This window comes from Falco biarmicus, chromosome 3 (genome assembly GCF_023638135.1).
Source record: "Falco biarmicus isolate bFalBia1 chromosome 3, bFalBia1.pri, whole genome shotgun sequence".
Lineage (NCBI taxonomy): Eukaryota > Metazoa > Chordata > Aves > Falconiformes > Falconidae > Falco > Falco biarmicus.
In genome coordinates this window covers 63,202,241-63,227,316 of record NC_079290.1, presented here as the reverse complement: position 1 = coordinate 63,227,316, position 25,076 = coordinate 63,202,241, and the positions used below count along the sequence as shown (strand labels likewise).

General features: G+C 42.0%; 1 protein-coding gene across 5 annotated transcripts; it reads left to right on the top strand.

Annotated features, from left to right (window-relative positions):
• Nucleotides 1-19,030, top strand: FAM210A (family with sequence similarity 210 member A). 5 transcript variants are annotated; one of them, XM_056330723.1, is made up of 5 exons: nt 1-139; nt 11,767-11,887; nt 13,141-13,604; nt 15,704-15,815; nt 17,124-19,030. In XM_056330723.1, exons 3-5 carry the CDS (start codon nt 13,156-13,158, stop codon nt 17,388-17,390), a joined length of 828 nt encoding a protein of 275 aa, XP_056186698.1. In that variant the 5' UTR covers nt 1-139; nt 11,767-11,887; nt 13,141-13,155; the 3' UTR covers nt 17,391-19,030. The 5 variants fall into 5 exon arrangements, with proteins under 5 accessions (XP_056186698.1, XP_056186696.1, XP_056186695.1 ...); XM_056330721.1 differs by having other exon boundaries at nt 11,764-11,887; XM_056330720.1 differs by lacking the exon at nt 1-139 and adding an exon at nt 146-306.
• Nucleotides 19,031-25,076: the final 6,046 nt, after the last annotated feature.

Sequence of the window (25,076 nt, the reverse complement as noted above, 5' to 3'; positions counted from 1 at the left end):
CGCGGGGCTGCGCGACGCGGGAGACGTGACGAGGCTCGGCGCCCGGGCCGGGCCCACCGCGGCAGGACTGCCGGCCCCACAGGGCCGTGCGAGGGGGCGCGGCGCGCGCCTGCGCCGTCGGGCCCCGCCGGGCCTCAAGGTGATGGTGGGGACGGGCGCTGCCGCACGTTGTCCTGCCGCGCGCGCGGGGCGGGTCAGGGGGAGGTGACGGGAGCGGTGCGCGCGGCAGCGGCCGTCGGTCAACCGCCGCCCGGCGCGTCTCCATGGCTCGGGGCCCGTGAGGAGGAGCGGTGGCGTGGCCACAAGGTACCCGCTCGGTGGGGCCGAGGGGGAGGGGCCGCCGCCCGGCAGCGGGCCGAGGCGGGTGCGGGCGGCTCGCGGAGCCCCCCGGGCGGCGGCGGCGGGAGGGCGCGTGGCCGCTGCCGCGCGCTGGCTGGTGGGCGGCGGCGGGACCCGCGGGCGCCCCCGCCCCCGGCTGTTTTGCCATCGCGGTCCCGGGGGTTGGGTTGACCGACCGGCGGCCGCTGGTGGCCGGGGGCGCGGCGAGGCGGGCTGGCCGCCTGGAGCTCGGTGCCTTCCCCCCGCTGCTTTCTCTTTTGCAAACTGCGGGGCCGTTCGGTCTGGCGTGGAAAACGCCGGCCGCCGCTCTCTGGCGGTTGCACCGTTATAGGGCCGTAGTTAGGTTTCGCTCCTGATGGTGTTTCTGTCCCGAGACAACCGATTCTGCGCGTTTCTTGACTTTCGATACTATTTAAGGAGGCCGAGCAAATATTTTCTTGTCTAATAAATTCTTTGAGCTGTGTCGTACGTGACAAATAAGAGCAAAGGGCTGGCTTCCCTCAGTAGGAGAATCTCAAAAATGCGACTTTTGCTCCTCTTACCTGTTCACTGGTAAAACTATGTTTTCTTGCTCGTCTTGAGCTCTCAGCACCGTTTTTTCTCTTTACGTTTTGTATGGACCATCTTTGGAGGAGTCTGAATCCTTAGGAGGCAGTGGCTGGCCGAATGAGGCACAACCCTCTTGGCAAAGTTGCGGAGAGTTATGGTTCTCATTAGTAATCTGCTTCTGGTAATTAACTATGGGAGTTATCCAGGGAGGCAGACTGAGAAGTCATGAGAATTTTTGTTAAAGTTCTTAATTCAAATGTGGATTTACGTCAGGTATTACAAACTACATGTTCCGCCTTATTTACATCTGTTTCTGAAATGCCTTCTACAAGCTGGCCCAAAAGAGACAACGTTAATGTGGACGGGAGTACATGAGGTGACCTAGAATTCTTTACCAAAACTAATTCTTAAACTGAAAGTGTTCCTCAGTTTACCAAAACCCCAAGATGTTATTGCTGTTACGAGCATAAACATAAAATTATTTGCCAGTTTTGCTACTTTAGGGGAGGGTTAGGGAACAGATTCCTTATCTGGAATGTGTTTTGCTGCCTGTGCCACTCGCTTATATGACTTGCAGCTGCTTCTGTGTGGGAAATGCATGCACAGAGGATAATGTGTCCCCACCATCCATCTCCTCCTATGGGGCTGACAGCAGATGTTTAACTCCTTTTATGTTCAAGGGCTGCTTGAGGTAAAAGGAGGATGACTGGCCTCTGCGGCAGCATTATTGTATTGCACTTGCTGCTTGAGAAGCACTTCCATTGGGGGGGGAACATCATTTGATTATTTGAGTAGGTGGATATCTGGTGGCTTGCACATGGCAAAAACTGAGTAGGCAAATTTCAGACTGCTAAAGAGCATGTAAGAAGTTAAGGATTTGTCTAGCATGACTGTCTACAGATCTACCTTACAGACTATATCAGCTGATAAGAAAAGGTTTGATCTGATTTTGGGTTTTAAAAGTATCTGTGTAATTCTCCTGCTGTAGATATCTCCAAACTGACCTAGCTCTCTGTGTATGCTTATAGGCATCACTGAGAAACTGAAGTCTGGTTTTGCAAGACTGAGTTCTTGATGCCCCCTTATCTCAGATAACAGCCCTCAGTTTGCATCTTGACACATTTCTGGATCTGGAGGGAGTTCTGACTGGTCTTGAAGATAAGGCCACAACAAATTCAATGACAAAAGCAGAAAGAGGGCTGATTTTTACAATGTGAAACTGCTAGTTGAATGCATAAGATTCCTTGTAATCAGTTGGTTTTGCAGATTGGGGAAAAGATCCAAGAAAGTTCTTGGTGTTGATACGCTGTGAACCCAGATAGTTGAATCTGAACTTATTTTGAAAATCAGATGCTGAAGCAAATTCAGCATCAATCAGCAATATTTCAGTATTAAGAATGGCATAAAACCACTAGAACTGAGGCCTGGGCCCAAAACATGATTGAGGCATTCCTGGACAGTAAGGTGTCATCACAATAGATCATAAGGATTTTACCTTGCTGTTCTGATAGGTAACTACCTAGTTCCATCACTTTAGATCAGAGATCAACCTCAAGGTCAGGGATTCTTAGTGACTATAAAGTTTTTGTAGTAGATTCTTTGACTTAAGACAAACGGATTGTTTAGTATGGCAGTAACAACAACAAAAAAAGAATGCTGCTCAAGCTACAGAACTTCAAGTCGTGAGTCATGATACCTCTTAACACCACAGATTATTCTTCATGTCCCTGTCATTACAATAAAGTTACAGTAAGAGTAGAAAGTTGTTACTCAGTTAAAGAATCTGTATGATCTATTGTGATGATACCTTCCTAAATTTAAGTCTTGAAGGTACCAGTATAGGTATGTTAAGTCCAATGTAGTTTATTCATATTAAGTCAAGAATATATCGCTTCAAACTGTCAGAAAAATTATAGTTTAACCAGGTTGGTAGGCCAGATTAGTGTGCCTAGTTATGTCAGTCCTCCCACCTTCTGTCTGTCCTAGTAAGTAAGCAGTTAAGGGCAGAAGTAATTTCTCCTTTAAGGCTCTGGGATTCTACAGTAGGGCTTTACTCTTGTTGATGTCTAGAATTCTGCAGTGCAAGTGGTAGCGATCTGTGTTCTCATGAACTTTGTGTCCTCTAAACAGCTCTAATCCTTTCTACGCCTGTGCCTTCCATCAGTTAGTTCTGCCCGCAACATCTTCAAACTAGCTACCCATTGTATGAGTCAACAAAAAAAAAGAATATTTTTTTTCATTGGCTTGCCAGACATGGCACTACTCCTTCTAAACAGACATCTGAATGGTAAAACTAGGTTGTATTCTGTTTGTGCACATCAGAAAATGAAGGTGCCACTTAGCTGGGCTGTAAATTCTAATTGCTTGGATCTTGTCCAAAAACTGACCTTGACCATGTGTAGCATTTCTTGTATCTGTGAAACAAGAAGTTGTGCAGCTGTGATTGTGGCTTTGTAGCAGACGTACAGAGCATTGTAGCAGATGATCCCTTGTAGCTCCTAGAACATCTGTAGTCTGTCCTGGCAGAGTGGGATGAGGGAAGGGGGTGGGGGGTTAGTACAGTCTGGTGCTCATGATCAAATTATAAATAAAACACAGCAGTGATGGTGGGTTTGATGTGGTTTTTTTTCAAATGGCTAGATTTTGTTGATTCTAAATAAAAATACATGGGTGGCTTTACAGCAGTTCTTAAAGTCTCTTCCAGAAGTAGCTGGTTAAGTAGAACATGAGGGTATTTATCTTTCAACCGTAATGGTAGTGCTTAGTCCCACACGTGTCAGTCAGCTATTTGCTCTTAATGTTTTGTGAATTTAAAAGTTGATTTCGCTAATGTTAAAATTAGATGTCATTTTTTGCTTCCTGCTCTCTCAGGCCATAGGAGAGTACTTTCTGATGGAGGAAGGTTTCTGTGCCGAAATAAAAGCCTTGGGCATTGTTAATCACATCTCATAGAAGGCAGTGTGCTCTCAAAGGCTGCAGTGTTGCAGTCACAGGATTTCTCTCTCAAGCTGAATACAGCAGACTGTAAGCGGGAGCATTATTAGGGCCCTATTACTGAAGTCCTGTCAGACTTTTCCTTCTGGTGTAAAAACACAGCTCTCAGTCTCTTATGTTCTTTCAGGCATTTATAAATGGTGTCATTTTGTTGTTTGTGTGTCTGGTAACATCATCAATCATGTCCTGTAAGCAAAAGATGTTGTATAAGGCATTAAATTTAATAGTGGGCAGGAAAGTTTATCTACTCAAGTATCAAGACCTTAATAAAAAAATACTACTTTCATGAAAACAGTTCACATTCATTTGTAGAGATGTGGGGAACAGCATTTACTAAAAATTAGATGAAGAGTGTGGTTTTGAGCGTGTGTGTGTTCTGTAAATGTTATGATCAGCATCTTCACACATAATTTTTCAAGATACTCTGATTGATACTACACAGATTTCCCCATATGGACAAGTTTGAATTCACAACAGAGAATTCAACACTTAGTTTGAATATTTAGAAAAGGTTTATACTGGAAGTGAATGTCTGCCAACAGTAATTCTGCTGAAAGATGAACATTCTGTATTTTTTGCTGGGGAAAATGACAGCTTTTCAGTGTTTGAGAATGTGAAATAAATGTGGTGAGAATATAAAAGAAAAAAAATTGAGCCTAATGCTTCCACTGTGAATTCTGTTCTTACTGAAGCTGTGGGTTTTTTCTCAGTTTGGGACTGGTTTGTGCTTATTCCTACTTTGTTTCTATTTGTAAGGCTTCAGAGTTTTTCCTTGAGGATGTTTTGTGAAAGTCTTAGAAACGCTTTGGTGAATTTGATGAGTAGAAGACTTGTTACTTGGTAGAGGTTGCTGTTTTAAGTGCTTTGTAAAATTGTTACATACTATAACTTGCATTTGAAGTATTATTACAGCCAATACCATTGGTTATGGTTGAGTTATGGAGGGAAGAGACTCAGAACAATGAGACAACACCTGCAAAGATCCAAGGTGGCAAAAAATGGCATTTATCAAGGCTAGAAAAGAAACAATTTTGGAGTCCCAATGCAAGATGAGGCAGAAGGCTGTGTAAAGTTGATGCTAAGATCTAACATTAAGCATATCCCTACTAAATGCCTTTTATAGTTAGTCCAAAAAAAAAAGAGTATTTGAATACCTAAGCTCTTATTCTATGGTCTGGTCAAAAAGGATGAACTTTATTAGCAATATTTGTTTTAGTAAAAGTCACAGTATCTACAGAGTGTCTCCAGTTGTTTCATTAGACCTTTCAGGAGTAAATACTTGATTATAACTCCGAGAGCTGTTTAAATTAAATATTATAATCTAATTTTTATATCAGCAAAGTCCTGAGTGGGAATATTATGAATTAAAAAATGAGCTTGGCTACTAGAATCTAAATTATGAATAGCAGGAAGTCTTGAGCAAGCTGGAGTTCAGTTTTGCCTGCAGCCTTTTGATTGTTACTGGTGCCTCTGTTAGTGAAAAGAGATGTGCACAGCAGCTATGCATTCTGAAGAGAGGTAGCAGAACTTCATAGAAGAAATATCTGAACGCTGAACATAGAATAGTTGTGTTTCTAATGTGTTCCCGTATGTGTTAAAATGTACACTCAGAACTCCTGAGATCCTCAGTGAAAATTGAAAGAGGCGAGGAAGCTGCCAAATAAGGTTCACTGAACTATTGAGAGGGGAGATCCTAAGAAATTCTCCAGCAATGTTTCAGTAAAATGTAGAAAATGGATCTGTATATTTATTTATTTGTTTGTGTTTTAGCATCTAACTCACTTGCCAGTTCACTTGGGGGTGTTTTTTTCCTGAGGGAGTTCAAAGCCATATGCAGGAAACCGCTGACATGAGGCTTGCTTATGTGAATTACCTTTTGCTGCTCCTTTTAGTTGCTTGGTAGAAACCTCCCACAGCTTTGCAAACTGTACCACCGCACACCTACACCTCCATGTTAACAGCCCTCTGATTCAAAACTTGCTTGACAGAAAAACACAAGTGTCTTGAGGGGAATGATCTAATGATATATTGGGAGATACAAAGATGAAAGAGGCTATTAGGGGTTGCTTGAGAAAGTTACTACATAAGAGTGGAATAGAAGGGAGAGAGAATTAGAACGTGTTTTGATCATTAGTGTCAAGTGAAAGGTAATGTGCAGAAGGGCAAAATAATAAGCAGACAGTACAATCCCTGCTTTGAACTAACAAAGGGCTTTTTTAACCCTTTTAGCATAGATGTATATACCTATTTTAAAGCTTAGTTAAGGTTTAAAAGCATAACTTTTCTATCTTGCTTATTGCAGACACCTGTCTATGGAGTGACAAACAGGCAAAAAGTCAAATCAGATAGCACTTTAAAAGGCGGGGTTTTTTCTCCTTCCCTTGATGCCTGTCTGTTGTTTTGGGAGGCTCTGAAACCAACATAGAAGATGGTCCAGCAAACTTAGACTTACTGGAAGGAATTGTGGAGAGCAAAGACCTTTTGCAGTGTAAGTATGAGAGGTGTACTTATGTAAAAATTCAGTAGAGGGCAGAATCAAACTTCTGAATGAAGGAACCCCGGGGTAGCTGTTCAGCACTATGGAACAGGAAAACAGTTAAAAGAAGGAATAGCACCAGTTATTAAAAACATCGTTCTGAAGAGCAGAAAGCACTACAAATGATTGTGATGCTTTGTTTTAGAAGAATTAGAGGAAGGACACTCACACTTTTATATAATGCTTAACTGCATGCAAGCTTAAGATTCAATGCCTTCTAACACAGAGGAAAATGGGGATACCACTGTAATATTGACTGGGTGCAAATCAGCTGTTAAGCCTCCTGTTTAGCATTCCAGATCTGTAAATCAACAGGTAGGCATTGCATTACGTTCTCATGCTTCATTTGCCTTCTGATTATCAGAAAATTGCTGTAGAGAAGATTGCTGTGTGTAAGGACCCTATGAGGGTGTATCTTACTTTTGTGACTTCACTCTTTGTTTTAGCAAGTACAAGAGTAGTTCAGATAAAATAAGGGTAAAAAAGTTGTTGGCTTGTCTCCACTTACATCGGTATTGAACTGTAGTAATATGATCAATTTAAAAATTATAGCGTAGCATTTGCTAAGTGGAGGTATTACAGAGATTAAATGTGGTGGAGGTGGGATGGGGCTAATGTGTGTGATTTGTCTACAAGAGTTTACTCTTTCATTTGCTTTAACATGATGATTTTTTAACCAAGATTTTAATAAATCTCACGATGACTTATTTTGCATTACTCCCTTTAACCTAAAATGTGGTGTTATGTATTCTAGACAGTTCTAACTGATAGACAAGATTAGACTGCTAGTGATGCCCAAACTTCAAGTTAGAACCAAATTTCTTAGTCTAGAATGTATAACAGATTGTATCAGGGACACTGCAAAAGTAGTAAAGGTCAAAATACAAATTGTGAATGCTCATACATACACTTTAAACGTACTGATACAAAGAATAAAAAGTCCCTATACACTGCCGTTTTCCCATCCATGGGTAGTGACTGCATTTTATGCTGAACTATTGCAGTTACTAAGGCTTATAGTTACAGTCTTATATTGAGTTTAGGAAAAACAATGATGCTTTGCATGTATTGCGCTATTATTACAATAATTCTAAAATGTGCTCCAAGCATTTTAGGAAACCCACGTGTTTTTTCTGTTCAGGTTTTTTTTTTTTTTAATTATGGTTTATGACCTTGGCAAGATGCCCTTTTTTCTTTTTAATATACTGTCAATAAGTTTGTGAAAAGAATTATTGAAATCTGAAAACAAGTTTTGCTTTATTTTTTTAATTGTATTTAGTATAAATGTAAGCGGGGGGGCTATTAAACTGAGCTGTTTGGATGAGATCTCTGTATTTGCCTTTTATGCAGTCTGAAGAGTGAGCTGGGAAGGATTTCTGAAAACTTAAGAGTCTTTTCAAAATTCTTCTGTGTATACAACAGACAACCCTCAAAGTTTGCTTGATTTTACACTAAAAATGACAAGGATGTAAATTAATTCTCTGATTTCATAGAAAGGTGTCTTGGGAATGGAAAAACTCATGGATTTTCATTGGGAGCTCTCCTGTGGTATAATTAATGTTCTTTTTTTAAACAGTAACAGAACAGGGAAAAATGTTTTAAATTCATCCATATTTACATATTGTATCCAGAGTGTTTCTGGTAGAACTGAGAAAATAAACCACTGTAATCTACATATGCTACACCCTCAATTCCCTCGGGTGCTTTCTGACCTCTTTTGCAAAAGAATTTACACTAAAGTTTTTGCCATCTTATATCGACCACATATTGTGTTTTAATTTCTCTGGGAGCTCAAAAAAAGTTAACTGTAATGGGGTAACTTTTAATACAAATTACTCTGATGAAAGTTTCATCTGACAGCATCTCTGGCATGGTTTTTCTTTCCAACAGCAGATATCGACAGCAGCTTTTGCTGTACCTATATTGGCCTGGCTTGTTACTTCTGTGTTTTACCACTGATCCCATTTCTTTTTTTTTTTTTGCATAAAATGTTGGCACACATCCAAAACGATGAATTTGTGGTAGTCATAGATGAACTCTGACATTAAAAGATCCTAGCGAGCTTTTGTTGTCCTCGGGAACAAAAGGAGGTCTAATCTGTACTTCCTAGTAATCACTGGAAGGCAAAGATTTAGCAGAGCAAATGCAAGAGACAGTACTCCTACAGTACATCAGGTTTATGCCAAAGCTGATCTAAATTATAACAGAAGTACAAAAGTTTGCTAAACAAAAACTCTACTACTGTAATAAGAAGTTGATCTATACTTTCCCTGAAGAGGGCACTGGAGCACTCCCTTTGTCAGAGGCCTTTTTAATAGCTTGCCATGAGAAAGAGCTGCCTTCAAGAACTAAACGGATGGCCAAGAATTGCAACCCAGGAGTACGTCCTGAACAGCCAAGATCCCTTCAGCTCAGTTTACAGCCAGCCAGAGATACTCTAAGTAGTCAGCCAGAATATGACAGCACTGAATTGGAGACCTTCTCCCAGAAGTGTTAGTATATAGTTTCATAGATTGGCCTACTAGCATCTATTTAGTCACTGACCGCATGGTATTCTTACAGCAGAGAACAGCTATGTTTGTCCTTAGACATCCCCATATTATTTTTTTTCCTTGTGGCATTTTTAAGAGAAAGCTAATGTAGACATCTAAGATGTTTTCAAATACCTTCTGTTCATGCCCCACCCCCACTGCAAAATTCTCTGGCCAGAGGCCAGCTGCTTTTCCACCTTTGTATCTGAAGCATCTAGCTTCTTTCCTTTCTGTGTCTTTGCAGCATTGTGCAATAGCATGAAAAAAATAAAACGCACTAAAATGAAGAAACAACTTCTGAAAAGTCACTAGGTGCAGTTGTGGGTAACATTTAGGTTACTGTCCTGGCTTCCTTAGAATCTGAGTGGTTTGAACAACCAAAAGTTACAGGGAAATTGTATAGCTTATATAGCTCCAGTAATTTCTTTAATGAAAGTATTATACATAAAGAATAGAATTGTGTCTCAAATTCATAGGCTCGCACACTTTCTCCCGCTGCCTGTTGAGCACACAGGGTGCTAGGAACTTTCTTTCACTAACTGTCTTAAAGGACAGATTTTCTGTATTCATCTCGTGTTTTAGAGGGATGAAACAACTAAGTTTCATTTGGACCTACAGCCACATTTATTGTGCACTTTGTCTGTCCTGTTTGTTTGCAACGTTGAGCCAAGTAATTAAAATACTACAGTTGAGTAGCTGCACCTATTACCCCTTTAACAATATTCATTTATTTAAAATCAATTTACAAAGTGTATGCTATAGTAATCTGTTGTTTTATTAAGTTGCCTTTCCTGCTGTAACCGTTGTAATACTTGCCTCATTTAGTCTTGTCATGCTGCTGGAAAGTAGCATAATCTTCAATTTACTGATGCTTTAGAAGCCTCTCCTTTGTTCATTTAGATAAGTAAAATGAAGCTTGTACCCATGAAACACAGTAGGTTTGTTAGGAAAATGCCAACCTTGTTTTAAAATACCTGTTTTATTATCTCAAATAGCACTATCATATTTAAGCCTTTTATATATCAAGCATCTAGCAAAAAGGTTTTTTTAAAGTAGAGAAGCAAAAAGTAAGCTGTTTTGCCGAACGTTAACTAGAACCATACCATCTGTGCTTACAAGGTTCAGGACCTTTTCAGGATCTACCCTAGACAGAGAACCTTCCCTTTGACCAACCAGGTCTTGCATCATGGAGAAAAACCCTTTAGTTAATGAGTTCTAAGTCCATCTGAGGATGCAGGAAGAAAAAAAGTGGCGTGGCAACTCTTTGTCAGTAGCCTTGGTAGTTCCCCTGCTTTAAAAGCCATTGGTGACATTTTAAGTTTTACACGGTGCAGCTAACTTGTGAGCAGAGGCCTTGAAACTCATTTACTAATCACAGAGCTATGTTAGCTACTGACTGATGAGTGTAGTGACCCATTGCTTCTTTGCATTAAGGAGAATTCTAGCCCCCTGGCAGCCGTTTAATACCACGTGTTCTGCAGTCATTGCAATGAATCAGAGGTGTGGTGGTACAGCGTTATTTTTGTGCTGTCAGTAGGTGCTGAACAGCAAAACCTAGAAACTGTTCTGAGAAATGCTGCTATATATACACTATATAGAATGCAAAAATTCAGAAATACTTGTTCAGTTTCTTCCTGCATCTGTACAGAAGAATGATCTCCTTCCAAGGCTGTTCGGAATGCAGAGTCCAGTCGATAACATTAATGAACCAAAATCAGTGCGCTGAGCATAGTTGTCCCCATCCTGTGTGGTAGCAATTGTCAAAGCTTGTTTGGAACAGGTATTTCTCAATAGGGTACCGTCCGCTGAAAACAGGTGAACAGTAGTAGTCTGACTCAAGAGCTCCCAAATTCCCATAGATGGACAGGTAACCTTTGCGGAGTCTGCTGGCTGGATATTGTGGAAATCTACTTGGGGCAGATGCTTAGTGTTGTGTACTGTTAGTGAGAGGGGGGGGGGCAGTCTGCTGTGGAGAGTTATCCCTCGGGAGAGGAGCGTAAGTGGCCATAGGCAAGCAGTGTAGTTGCATTCTTCCAGTTTGTTAACAATTTCTGTGAATTGGTAAGGTAGTTAGTATATGGCAGTGTGCCATCTTAACACTTGAATTTTGCTGAGTCTTTTCACTACTTTTTGTTTTGAGAAGCGATTGCATTTGGATCTAAGAATTCAGCAAGAATCTCCACTTCTCATAAAACCAGAGATAGCACAAGTAGTTATTTCAGTGAGTTCTTGCAGAAAACTGACTCGGAGAGAGGCAGTACCTGTAGCTGATCTACTGCTCTATAAGCAGCAGTATTTCTTGGCTCCCACAAGAGTTCATAACTCAACAGGAGTGAGTTACTGCTTGCTTGCATAGAGACAAGTGTTCCTTTTTCCCCTGTTGATGCAATACCTCGTGTTAATACAAGTTCAACAGAAGTGGGTGTCTGTGCTTGATGTGCAAGGTAGAGGTTCCCAGGGAGTTTGAAACCATTCCTCTGATCTTTTCCCCACATCAAACACTGTAATTCTAGTAATTGCAACTAATTCAAGTACAACAATAACATAAAAATACCTAGAAAACATACAGGCAGGAATATTCCAACAGATGCATTTGGGTTATGAAACTTCTGTCTCTTGGAAGGAAACGGTAATTCAAAGTTGAGGAACTTCTAAGTTACGCAAAAAAGATCTCCCATTACTGTGTCAGTATCCAAAGGGGAATTTATACCAATAACTTCTTCAGTAAGCAAGGTTTCGGGCTCACCAAAAATCTTCATCATATTAGTTTGCTGTTGTTGCTGTTTCTCTAAATAAGCCTTTTTTCTACTTTAGCAGAGTCATCAATATGTTCAAGAGATATATTTGAAAGGTGGGGAACAAGTGGAAGAGTTACAACTTTTTGAAGATACAAACCTAATCATACTGTCCTTGTTGCGGATCTGGAAAGTAATAAAGGGTATGTATGTATGGCTTCATTTTATTTATTTTTTTAAAACCTTCTGCCTATGTTATGAAGTATTGATCATTTTTCAGCAGCCTAGACAAATTCACTATCGAAACACCCAATTCAAATGTATCTAACACTATAAGTGAAGGGGGAGCAGATATGAAGGTGACAGTGGAGTTTGAATTAAACTTTAATGATTTCTAGTTTGGATCAAGAATTGTTATGATAATTAAATACAAAAGCATCAGAAATATTTGAGCATTGTAATACAACTTAACGGGCGTATTTTTTCATTACATAAAATCGGTTACTGGCACTTTTTTTGGAGGGAAGGAAAACTAGTTCTGTAACTTCCAGTCATTGTTTAAAGGGGAGAATATTTCATTCACTAGTTCAAATCATGCATTTTTTGGGGAAAAAAATGACTTCTTGATGTTTGTACATGCCAGACAAAATTACCCTCTTTTGTGGGGAACCTGTAAATGGGGTTACTCCTGAAAGTTAAAAAAAACTGTTAGGTATTCAAAATCATAAAGTTAACTGGGTTATCCAGATTTTGAAGATATTATTTGCATTGTAATATTTTGGAAATTGCAGCTCAATGTTGCTTGTGTTAATACATGACATTCAACAGCACCATCCCCCTTCCTAACAGATTTATACTAGCAGGCTGTTATGGTTTATTGCTATTAAGGTTATTTCTTATTAATTGATTATTAATAAGTTACTGATTATTTTTTACTGTATTAACTTTTAGTTCAAAGTCGTATAGAATATGAAAATTACACCAAAACTAACTGTATTGACACCAAAAATTAATTTTAATTGCACTTAAGTGAGTTCATACTATGTGTATGTAGGCTCAAAGTATCAAACTATCAGTTGCTACTAGAAGTGAAGTTTCAGAGGTAACTTTTCAACAACTGTGCCAGATTATGCAGACAAAAGCAGCAGATAGCATTAAACATCTAAAAGTGTTTTTAGAGAGTAACATGAGTGTTTTAGCTGTAAGGAGCAGTGTGTGTTAAGTGAAGGGGCCATTTTAGTTCAGAATGCTAAAGAAGTGAGATCTAAAATTATTTGCTTAATTCTGGAAGGTAGCCATTTCTGCAAAGCAAGGTAAGGAAAACCTTTTAAAGTTGAAGAATAGAAAGCAATTTAAAATTTGAGAATTTCAAGTGGCATTACAGCAAATAGAAATCAGATTATTGAATTGCAATGTGTTTGCTCTTTTCTTTTTGTTTCCTCTCTAAAAACCTCAGCCACATTTCATCAAAATGCATCAGAGTCTATTACATACTGCATCTCAGCTGGCGCGTGGGACATGTTTGGTTTTTCCTCGCACTAGTATCTTCCAGTGCTTAAAAGGACAGTCGGTGTTGTCTAATGCTGGGTGCAAAGTGATTTTGGCACGGGACCCTCCTAAACGACGTCTTCATGCAGGTGCAGCACACTTTGCCTCAAAGAAAAGTCCTTTTGCATCACAGCCAGCAGACACTCCTCACAAAGTACCAGAAGAGAAAAATCCTTTGACTTCAGCCACTGATACACCCAAGCAGAGCCCTGTAGAGTCAGATTCTTCAGAACCTGATCCATTACAAGACAAATCAATTAGTCTCGTTCAGAGATTCAAGAAGACTTTTAAACAGTATGGAAAAGTCATGATTCCAGTGCATATTCTGACTTCCACTGTATGGTTTGGATCCTTTTACTATGCAGCCATGAAGTAAGTTGATATTCTGTTGCAGTGTCCAATACTGCTGTTGAATTGAGACTGACTTTCACAGGTGAAAGGACATATAGATTATTATTACATGTTAAAATGACTCTATATGTAATAGGGAAATGAGGCTATGTTTTTAACTGAAGCATAAGATTAATATTGAAAGAGTATAGGACTTGAGAGTGTCACATACACACTATTATCATGCTGTTATTGATGCATACCAGATACCTGAAGAAATGCTCATCTCCCCAAAATATGCATGGATGTAAACATCATTGAAATTATTAGTAACCTCTGACAAGGTTAAGATAGGGATTTGGAATCCTGATTACAAATTGCTAGGTGAGGTCTTTGTAGACCTGTTTTGTTTTTTGGGGTTTTTTTGCCCTTTGACTTGAGGGGTATTTTGCCATTTTTCTCCCCCCCTTCTTCCCTGGTCCTCCCTCATCATTGGACTTCCATGTCGTTCACCTCACTCTGAGCTCTTTGCAAGTCGTGTATCTTTTCCTTTTTTTTCCTGTCTTTCCTGTCTTCCACTGAAAAAAATTGCTACTGTAGGCCAGACTTTTTAATTGGAAATTAAATATTTGTGTGGTTAAAAAAAAGATAAATTAAGTATTTTAATTTGGGGTTTTCAGCTGTAGCACGTGCCAGATACTACTCTGGAAAATGCCATTTCTTAGGAAAAAGAACTACTGTATCATCTATGAGCTGCTAGTTCAGTTGAAAGGTTTTATCTGTCTGCAAATGGTTTGCTAAATAAATGTTTATTTCTGGATTGCTAGTGTTGTATATTTCATGGTGGCAAAAATGGGGTTTTGACATCAGAATGCCTTACCGCACAAGTGTTTTAGTTACTCTAACCAGCAGGCATAATTGCCCTTTCTAGGAGCTATAGATCCAAATGTCATTCTAAATTTAGCTCATGTCAGAGGAATAAAGGTCTTCAGCTATAAAAATATTTTGCTTTGGATTAATTCATCTTGATACTTACATCCAGAAATTTCAGGTAAGTGTTCCAAAAAAAGTAATCTTCAGTCAAAGTTAGCTGCTGAAATAGGTATTTGATGGATGAAAACAACTGAAATATTTAACTAGAAACTGTAACAAAGCTTCAGTTTGTCATGCCACAGGAGCAGCACCCTCTTGAAGTGGAAAAACAACTTTCAGAATGACTGCTCATGATACAAGACTAAACAACGGTAGTTTATGAAATAACGCTGTTAATGCTGTCTTTCAAATCTTACTAGGTCTACTTTTTCTGCTCTGGAGATAGGCCTTTGGATTGTAGGGTCTTTAGTAAATTAACTGCCTGTTACTGTTTCTGATACTGAAGTGATCACATGCACAGAAGAATGAATGCTTAAAATACTAGGTAGAAATGGATAATGATAATATAACATCTCTAAATATTGGAGCGTCAGGTCCTCTATAACTGCATGTAGCTTTCCACTGTAATGTAAAGATGGGCTGTCTTTTTGGTTTTTTGGTGCTGATACTAGCTTCCCTGATTTTCAAACAGAAAGAAACTGTGATAGGAGCTCCCTCCGCCCATCTTGACACCTTATATTGACAAGGTAGAACAACTGGGCCAGAACCCCTGAAGTCTTGTCCATATAACATGTCGCTTCCTTTTCTTTTGCCACATTCCATTTGTTTAATATATTTAAAAGTGAATGGAGGACCCTAAAGTATGGATTCTGTGCTTCCAGGCATGCTGCAGATTAGTCTGAAGTTTTTAAAAGGAAAAAAAAAAAAGTAGGCAAAGTAGAACATGAAGTTAAGCCTGAATAGCTGTCTTACCACCATTATATCTACTTACCTCCAAACATACTAAACTGGGGCACAGGTAAGTTAGTAGCTACTCAGCTCAGCAGGGATAATATAAATGCCTCACCTCTTGGAATCCTGAAAAGAACATTAATTTGCCTATAGGTACAGAAATACAATTCTGTAAGCGCGTTGCTTAGGTGAAAAAATACTTCGCTATAAGATTACAGACTTTGTGTAAATGAAAAGAATGGAAATGGTACTCTAAATCAGTGTTCAGGTTTCAAATTCCAATTCAGGTTATCGATTATTATTTTTTTCTTTTATAGAGGAGTGAATGTTGTTCCATTCCTAGAGTTGATTGGGTTACCAGACAGCATAGTAAACATCCTGAAAAATTCCCAGAGTGGAAATGCACTAACTGCATATGCATTGTATAAAGTAAGTATAATTATAGTTTGTAAATAAGCTGTAAATCTTGCCTGGTGAACTAAACAGGGTTTACTTGTTTACAGCAGAAAGAATTTATGCTGTTTTCTTTCTTTGATAGTTACACATGCTTGAACATTCATTTTTGTAGTAAAAATAGTCATATGCAAGTTGATATGGGCTCTGTGTTCCTTTTAAGGAGTCTGTCTGTATTTCTAAAATAACTTGTTTGCTGCAGAACTATTGTCTGCCCTCAGATTTAATTACAAATAAGTTATTCCTTTGTAACCCTGACGTAATTAACAGGGATAAAGAGGTAAGGTCTAAACACATCATGACTTCCTGATAAAAGTACAGTTATTTTTATCCTAGAGCATTTGCTAGTTTGTCTTCCTACCTTAGCTCTCCATCATTGTCAAGTACTGTCACTGTCCATTTGACTCAATTACTTACATTCAGGTTTGGGTCTCTACTGCTTTATATGTGCACAATCCATGTTGAGGAAACTTGAACCATGTTAGACCGTGCAAAACCAAAGTACCGTATTCTCTTTGAATGCCACTCACCTGTTTTGTTTCCAAATGTGATGTGCTCCTTATCTGTTATTTAAAAGGGTTACTTTCCTAAACAACATGTGAAAGCACTATTCTGGCCAATTATTCCTGTGCCCAAAAGAGACCAATAAAGAAACGTGGTTAAATACAAAGATTTTATTATAGCTGTGAGATCTGGCAGTGTTGGAAGGAACTTCCAAGATGCGGAAGCACTAGAATAGGTTGCAAAAAGATTGTGCAGGCTTTATCTCTGAAGTTCTGAAAGAACAGTTTAGTCTGTCTAGCATAACAAACCTGGTTTATTGTGTCTTGGGTTAGCTGACCTCTTAAGGACTGTGTGTGTCCTAGTTTTGGACTGAAAGATGCCTATACTCTTGGATTTTTAGAATTTTAAAACATACATTGTCAATATTTCCTCTTTGCTTATATGGTTCGGTGTTCACATACTGTCTGTTCTGAATTGCTTTGTGAGATGCCTAATGCTTGTCCCACAAGCTACACAGGGAGGTTTGTGGGTGGTTTGTTTGGGTTTTTTAAATGCAAGTCTAATGCCTGTGCTGGCTTTGTCAAAAGGATACTTTAAGCAGGGTATGCATTGCGGGGGGTGGGGGGGATATGCACTGTATATTGGCTTATTTCCTTATAAATAGAAGACCTTTTTAGTATCTGATACTCGCCCAAAAGAATTCTCAATATTAAAAATACCTTTTGCTAAATAATACTGTCCTGTTTTATTGACATGGAGTGTTCTTTGGGTTTTTTTAAGATTGCAACTCCTGCCAGATACACTGTGACTTTGGGAGGAACATCCATCACTGTTAAATATTTGCGTAAGAATGGCTACATGTCCACACCACCACCAGTAAAGGAGTATCTACAAGATAGGATGGAGGAAACAAAGGATAAAATTACTGAGAAGATGGAGGAAACAAAGGATAAAATTACTGAGAAGATGGAGGAAACAAAGGATAAAATTACTGAGAAGATACAAGAAACCAAAGATAAAGTTTCATTTAAAAAACTAAAGGACTAGGAGAGATGCTTAATTTTTGGATATATCAAACTTAGCACTTTAACCCTTTGTGAGGCAGGATATATGAAGTGCACTTCTGAGCTTTTTTTTGTTTGTTTTTATTGTTTCTTCCTGCCTTGTCTGGAGACTGCAGTTGCTCTGGATTTAAAAATTCTGTGTATTCACCAAGGTTAAAAGTCGCCTGGGGAGAGGTTGTGACAAAATTTCAATTTACAGAGGAAAAGTAAATCTCAGATTAGAAGTTTGTGCGTCCATTGGTAATATCGTTAACAATTAACTCTTCCCTCTTTTTTTTTTTCTTTTTAATCACCACCCCCACCCCCAATCCACAATGAAGATGGTTTCTTCCAACTACTTTGTTCTTCTTCCATCGTAGTGCACAGCCATTGTTCCATTGGACTGAATCTTCCATCAAATGAGAATTAAGATTTCTCTGCAGGGAAAGGTAAAATATTCTGGTTTTCAGAGTATGTGGACCCAGGCCTCTTCAGTCGTGATCATCTCTCAACTTGGAGACAGACCATTGTCACCGATACTGCACATGAAGGAATCAATGGATTAGCCACTCAGTCTGAATGAATTATAACAGCTACATTGACTTCAGCTGAGTTGTGGTAGTTTACAGGTTGAGACTATGAATCTTTCTTGGACAGTGTATCTTTTCAGAAACCTCAACTGAAAGCTGTAGGAAGATGAGTTAATCACAGTAGCCATACTGTCAGTATACTTTTTTCCTAAAGTTGATTTACAGTAGAAAGAAAGTTATTAAATGAAATTAATCAATAATCGTATATTACAAACTAGGATTTTTTTATTATGTTGAAGTTTACAAAACTGTTCTATTTCATTTTTGGAACAAAAACATTCTGATAGAGGAGTTTACTTGAGAAACTGGTATACTAAGGGGCTTTTTAAAGAACATGAAAAGTTTGAGTTTGGGTTGAGTTAAACCCAAAAGTTCCTCCTCCTATTCAGGAATTCCTCAGACTTCAGTAGAACAATTTAACTAAATGAAGCATAATTTTTGAGACACTGATCACTGTCTCAAAAACTTTTTTCCCCTAGATTTTCTTATGTTAAGCAAACACTTACAGCTGAAGGCTGAAATGCCATCTCAAATATCATAAAAGGACTGAAGTTGAAACTGTTCTATTTAACTGGGCAGGCAAACTTCACTCATGGTTTTATTCAAATGTAGGCTAAATTGAAATGTGATTTTTTATTTTTTTTTTTCCTATTTCTATTGCAGAACTCACTTGGTAGCAACTCTCTGCATGTGTGTCTTGTTTAACAAAGGTGGGGTTTTGTAGGGGGATATGGGAAAGCAACAGAGTTGGACCCTGAGCATTGTAATTAACTAGAGTAAAAGAAGGTAGCTGATACTTTATCAGCTCAGCCCCACTCTTACATTTTCAGTCAAGTCACTGGGGGCTTCTCCAGGCTTAAGTGAGTTGAACTTCATTGACTTCATTGTGCAGGGCTGATTATGTACTTCTCTGCCTCTGTCCACATGTCAAATAGTAACTGCAATCTAATGCCTACCTCACAGGGATGTTGTGAGGAGTAATCATTGTATATTCAGTGCCCTGAAGATGTAACGTGCCATGTTTCTGTTAAATATTAAAAAATAATTCTGTGAACTCTTATGCTGCTGAGCTGACCACTGCTGTAGGATTGGAGTTAATAGATGCAGCTTCTTTTTTTTTCTATTTTAGTGCACTTTTTCTTATTGTCCCCATGCTCGCATTCTTCTGATGTCGGCATCTGTTCTGGTTTTCCATTTTTGCAGGCAGCATTGCACCCTGCAGAGCCTTAAGCCTGCCTGGGTGATACTGTATTGTCATCCTCTCAGTCTGAGGCCAAACGTGGTAACCTCTCGGTGCAGTTCACAGGATCTGTCTCTTCTTTGCATGTGGCAGGGATGGCACAGGGGCATCTTGGTTTCCTAGGATGGGTCTGTAGCCCCCAGGCACATTAGCACTTGTTCATTACACAGATGCACCCTTTTGGTACCCCCATCCTTCTGCCCTTCCCCCTGTCCAGCCGGCCTGTGACCCCTCCAGTGTTTACTGATTTGTTCACTACCAATGCCAAGTACAAAAGGTATCTCTTAACTGTGTACAGTAGGACTGTCTTATGTGACCATTTCTGTATCTGCAGGAACAGCTCTTAGTGAGTATTGGCAAGCGCATCATCTCTGTACTGTTTGGTCAGTTTAGCAGCATGAACAGCCTCGAGCGGTTTCTGGGACAGCTGCACCCTCCACCCAGCATGTCCATTAACAGGGCACACAATTACGTGGATTGATCTGCACAAAGCAGGTGGGGAGATCTTCAGGACTTTGAAAATCTGACCTGGAGAGTTTTTTGTGACAGTTAGTCAAATGCTTGGTTGTACTGGTGACCTTGTCTCAAGTCAGCCTCATCTGGAATCAATGCATTGCCTCATTAGTGCAGAGACCAGCTGGGGAGTTCTGGGCCACCCAGGGAATGAACGACGTTAGTCCACTGGGTGCCCAGCATGTACCCAGCTACACTGTGGTTTTAACTACAGTTAAAAGTTTGCTTTCATCTTTGTATCTCACTTATAACTTCATTTCTGTAGCTCTTGCCACAAGACTAGGATCCAGTTTTTGTTACAGACAGTAGGACAATGTGCGTCTGCGTGGCTGGAAGCCAGGGCCCATGTGCCTTTGGTGAGGCTGTGCGCACAGGCTGGGCAGTTGCACCATGCAGAGGGGTGCCTGGGACCAACGTAGGGTCACTTACTAGTGTCCAAGCCAGCACAGATGTCACACTGCCATATGGCAGCAGCATTCCTTGAGGTGGAGCAGTACCAGTGGGTGCCTTTGGCAGCACAGGAGGAATGGGGGAGCAGGTGCTGTGGCCTAGGAAAGCTAACAGTCCATGCACAGCACCTGGAGCTGGCACTGAGGCAGCCAACAAGTGACCGGAGCAAGGGAATGCCTGGCAGAGCTGCCTGATCTCCCCTCAGCAGAGTGCCATGTCTTTGGTGAGGTGGAAAGCCCAGATGGAGACCCAAGGGGCTGCCATCTTCCCCTGGCAGGTCAGCATCCTCAGGGGAAAGGGATGTTCCTTTATGTGTCCTTTATGCCCTAGAAGAAGGGGTGGTGGGGTGGTACCTCCATCTTTTTGCAAAACCTTCAGAAATCTAGTGAGACCAGGATTAAGGCATCTGCCCGCCACACAAGCAGCAGAGAAATTGCTGCTTTGGTGACTTTTGCCCACTTCTGCCTGCTCCCTGCCTCACACATCACAGAGCATCACCTTGTCTGCCTCTGGTGCAGGTACACACAGGAAGGCACTGAGTGCCTGCCAGCAGAAGCTGGAAATGAAGCTGCAGCCTAAGCAGAAGGTGAAGTAGTGTCTAAGCAGGACCTGGGACCAAAGTTACAGCCTAAGGTAGGGCTAGACCCAGAGTCACGTCCCAGGATGGAGCCAGAGCCAAAGCAGCGACCTGAAAAGTAGCAGCACATGATGGGGCTGAAGGCATAGCTTGTGTAAAGGCCCAAGCCAAGTGACTGTTCTAGCAGGAGTTCAAGTGAAAGTCACAGTCCAAGGTGATGCCAGAGCTGAAACAGCAGCCTGAGCAAGAGCTGGAGGCAAAGTCTGGCTGGAGCTAACTTAAGAGGCTGAAATGAGGATGAAAGCAAAATAATGCCCAAATGAAGACCAGAGCCAAAGACATGACCCTACCAGGGGCAGGAGCCAAAGTTTCAGCCCAAGCACTGTTCACAGCAAGTCAGGGCTGGAATCCAAGTAGCAGCCTGAGGTGGGGCCAGAGCCAAAACTGCTGCCCAAGGTGAGACAGAAGCTGAAGTCTCATCCCAATATCCTGACAAAAGTCCTTGATCTGGCACCAGTGCCAAAGCTGCAGCCCAAGCATGGCCAAGAGCAAAAGTTTTTCCTAATGCTGGGCAGGACCTAAAGTCACAGCCCAAGACACCACTAGAACAGAAGGACCAAGCGGAGCCAGAGCAGCCATGAGAGCCCAAGCAGAGGCCAGAGTCACGGCCCAGTATCAGGCTGGAGACAACTTTGCAGACATAGATGTGGCCGGAGCTGAAGTCACAGCCCAGTACAGGACTGGAGCCCAAGCAGTGACCCAATATCAGGGCCGAGCAAAAGTCACAGCTCAAGATGGGGCTGGAGCCAAAGATTAGGGACCAGAGCTGTAGGACCCTCCTGTGCAGTGGACTGGAGCCAAAGTAACAGCCTGATAACTGACCACAGCCAAAGCAGCAGCCCAAGATGGCACCAGAGCCGAAGCTGCAGCCCCAAAGTCACAACCTGAAGTGGGGCCAGACCTGAAGTCATGGTCTGAAATGAGGATAGCACTGACGTAGAAGCCTGAGCAGGCTGGAGCCAAAACCAGGGCCCACAACTGAGCCAAAGCTAAAGCTGCAGCCCAAGACGAGTCCATGCTGTGATGAGAGCAGGGAATTGGGCCAAAACTGGGGTCCCAAGATGGGACTGGATTAATGTCATGACTCCAGCAGGAGCCAAATCTGAAACGGTGTCTCAAGATGGGGCTGGAGCTGAAGTTGCAAACCAATGCAGGGTCGGAGCCAACATCACAACTCAGTATGTGACTGGAGCCTAAATTGTGGCTCGAGATGGGGCCAGAGCCAAAACTGCAGCTGACGATGGGGCCAGAGTCAAAGCAACAGCCCAAACAGGGATTGAAGCAAAAGTCACAGCCCAGTATCAGGCCAGAGCAGCGGTTACCACCTGAGGTAGTGCTAGAGCCGAAGTCTTAACCCAGGATGGGCTGGAACCAAAGCCATGGCCAGAGCCCACATCGCTGCCCAAACAGCAGCCAGAGCTGCGATAGCTGCCTGAGCATGGACCAGCGCCAAACTTGCGTCGGAGGCAAGTAGTGGCCCAAGATAGGTCAGGAGCTGAAGTCACAGCCCAATATGGGGCCAGAGCCAAAATCACGACCAGAGATGCCATTGGAGATGAAGCCACAGACCGACACGGGGCTAGAGCCAAAGTCACAGCACGCTATCAAGCTGTAGTCAAAGTCACTGATGGAGCAGGCACCGGAGCAGGAGCAGTGACCCAGTATTCAGCCAAACTGAAGTCAGAGGCCCAGGATGGGTCTGAGCTGAAATCACAACCTGAAATTGGAATGGAGCTGAAGTCACACCTAGAGATGGGGCCAGAGCTGAAGCCATGGCCCAAAATTTCAGCCAGAGGCAAAGTAACAGCCCAGGACGTGGCAAGGGACAAATTAACAACTGAATAGGGGCCAGAGCCAAAGACGTGGCCTGAGATTGGGCCAGAGCCAAAGATGCAGCACAAATGGCACTGCCACTGATGTTGCAGCTCAAGATGGGGTTGGAGCTGAAATCTCAGCCCAATACGGGGCTGGAGCTGAACTTGTGGCGTGAAACAGGGCCAGAGCTAAAGTCGTAGCCCAAGAAGTCACAACCCAAACAGAGGCAGGAACAGGGGACCAGAGCTGAGGTTACTGGGACAGAACCAAAGGCATGGTCTGATATTGGACAGGCGCTGAAGGTGTGGCTTGAAAAGAGCTGCTACTGGCCTGAATGGGGAACAGGGCTGAAATCACTGCCCAGGAAGGGGTCAGCGCCAAAGCTGCAGCCTTTAATGGGCTGGAGCAGAAGTCATGAACCGAACAGGTGCCAGAGCCAAAGCTGCAACCCAGAGACCGAGATGTGGCCAGAGGTGGCCAGAGTCAAAGTCACAGCTCAATTATGGGGCTGGAGCTGAAGCAGTGGCCAAAATATCGGCCAGAGCCACAACAGCCTCCCAAGTAGGGCCAGAGCCAAAGCTGCAGTCCGATATCAAGCAGGTGGCCCAGCAGCTGCCTGAGATGGTACTGGAGCCAAAGTCGCAGGCTGAGCAGGGGCCAATATCAGGCCAGAGATTAAGTCACAGCCCAATATGGGGCCAGAACCAAAACTGCAATCAGGTATCAAGCTGGAGCTAAACTGGCAGCCCAAGATGGTGATGGAGCCAAATTTGTGGCCTGAGCAATGGCCAGAGCCAAAGCTGTGGCTGGAGCCAAAGTTGTGGCCAAGCAAAAATCTTGGCCCAATATTGGGCCAGAGCACCAGCAGCAGCATGAGGTGGGCCAGAGCTGGAATTGCTTCCCAAGATGGGGCAGGAGCTAAAGTCTCACTCCTTATCTTAAAGTTGAAGTCACAGCTCCGTTTGGCACCAGTGCCAAAGTCCCAGCCCAAGCAATGACCAGCCCAAGCAAGCGGCTCTGCACCGCTCTGCGAGGGCTGGCTCCGGGCACCCTTCCCTCAAAAGCAGGTGCCTGCACACTGCTAGGGCCTTCAGCCGCCCCTCCCCCCCCCCCCCCCCCCCCCCCCCCCCCCGCATTGCAGCAGACATCTTTTAATGCAGGAGACACTTCGTAAGAATTTTAGTGGGGGAAGAGACATTTCTCAGCCTTGGCTGACTGATGGCTAATGCTTCGGTTCACCAAATGCCTGCAGTTCATTTTTATCCTGGATTAGATTAGAAAAGCATTTTTTGGTTTCTTTTTTTATATGAAAATAAAGATAACACACTAGAATCTTACAGAAGGAGCACTCCCAAGTTCTGCCTAATGTCACTAACAGTATATTTTATATTGCTGGATTGCTGTGCTCTATTTAAGCAATGTGCACATCTCTGCACAGTACGTACCTGCATGCAGCCAACGTGCTTAAAAAAACCCAGAAAGTAAATCTGCCAATGCACAAGCAGCAATTAAGCTACAGCTGCACGATTTACTTTCGAGTACAGTTTTACCACAGACAGGCATTTTATTTCTTGCGTGTTACTGTCAGATGGCGATTTTAGCGTACTTGATCCGATTTTCCTGACAAATCATAATTTTAAAGTGTCTGTTTCCCCTAGCATATGGCGGGAGCTAGCACACATATTTTCTTATCTATCTTGTATCAGCAGAATATACAGCATCATTTTAAAAGGTGAGAGTGCTTGCATGTTGAGTAACTAATGCAGTTAGCACTCAGCCATCGGGCTTTTAACGTGCACCAAGGCACCTTCTGGCTGAGGAGCTGTAACACCTCACAGTGCACCAGCCACTATCCAAAACAAACACAGGTAAAGTGACTATCAGCGCCTTTGATCTGCAGAACGAAGGGGACCAAAGGAACCAGACCGACTTTGCAGTCAGTCATTCAAGCCTTACCTGTTAGGCTTTTCCTGACAAAACATTAGTGAAAGTTACCAGCTCATCAGCTTTTTCCCCGAGAGCTATATATTTTGCAGTTGTAAGCAAATTTTATAGCACTTACAATCCTAACACCCCATTGTCAGGAGAGAACTAGCTCCTATACATTTTGCTGTTGCCGTAAACCCTGCTGAACGGCTATGCAAGCACATTTGTGCTTTTATATCTGGCTTCCATGGCTTCTTCGCCAAGCAGAGCCAACTAGGGCAAACATGGCTCAGCTTATGAAATATTCACAGCATTGTAACACAATTAGGCATGTATGCATATACACAGGGATGTGTAATAAGCTGGAACATTCTCACTGCTTTGAGATGAAAATGACTTTTTTTTTCTTTTCTCCCTAGAGTTTCTTGCTGCCCAGGGTTAAATGTGGGTCAAGCTGTCTGAGCCCATGTCTGTGGCACACAGAGCAGGATTAAGCTGGAATTTTCCACTCAACTCAAC

Coding starts and splice junctions, on each gene's coding strand:
- FAM210A (XM_056330723.1), top strand. CDS start 13,156: ATGCATCAGAGTCTATTACATACTGCATCTCAGCTGGCGCGTGGGACA. Junction 13,605..15,703: donor TTTTACTATGCAGCCATGAA/GTAAGTTGATAT, acceptor TTTCTTTTATAG/AGGAGTGAATGTTGTTCCAT. Junction 15,816..17,123: donor CTGCATATGCATTGTATAAA/GTAAGTATAATT, acceptor GGTTTTTTTAAG/ATTGCAACTCCTGCCAGATA.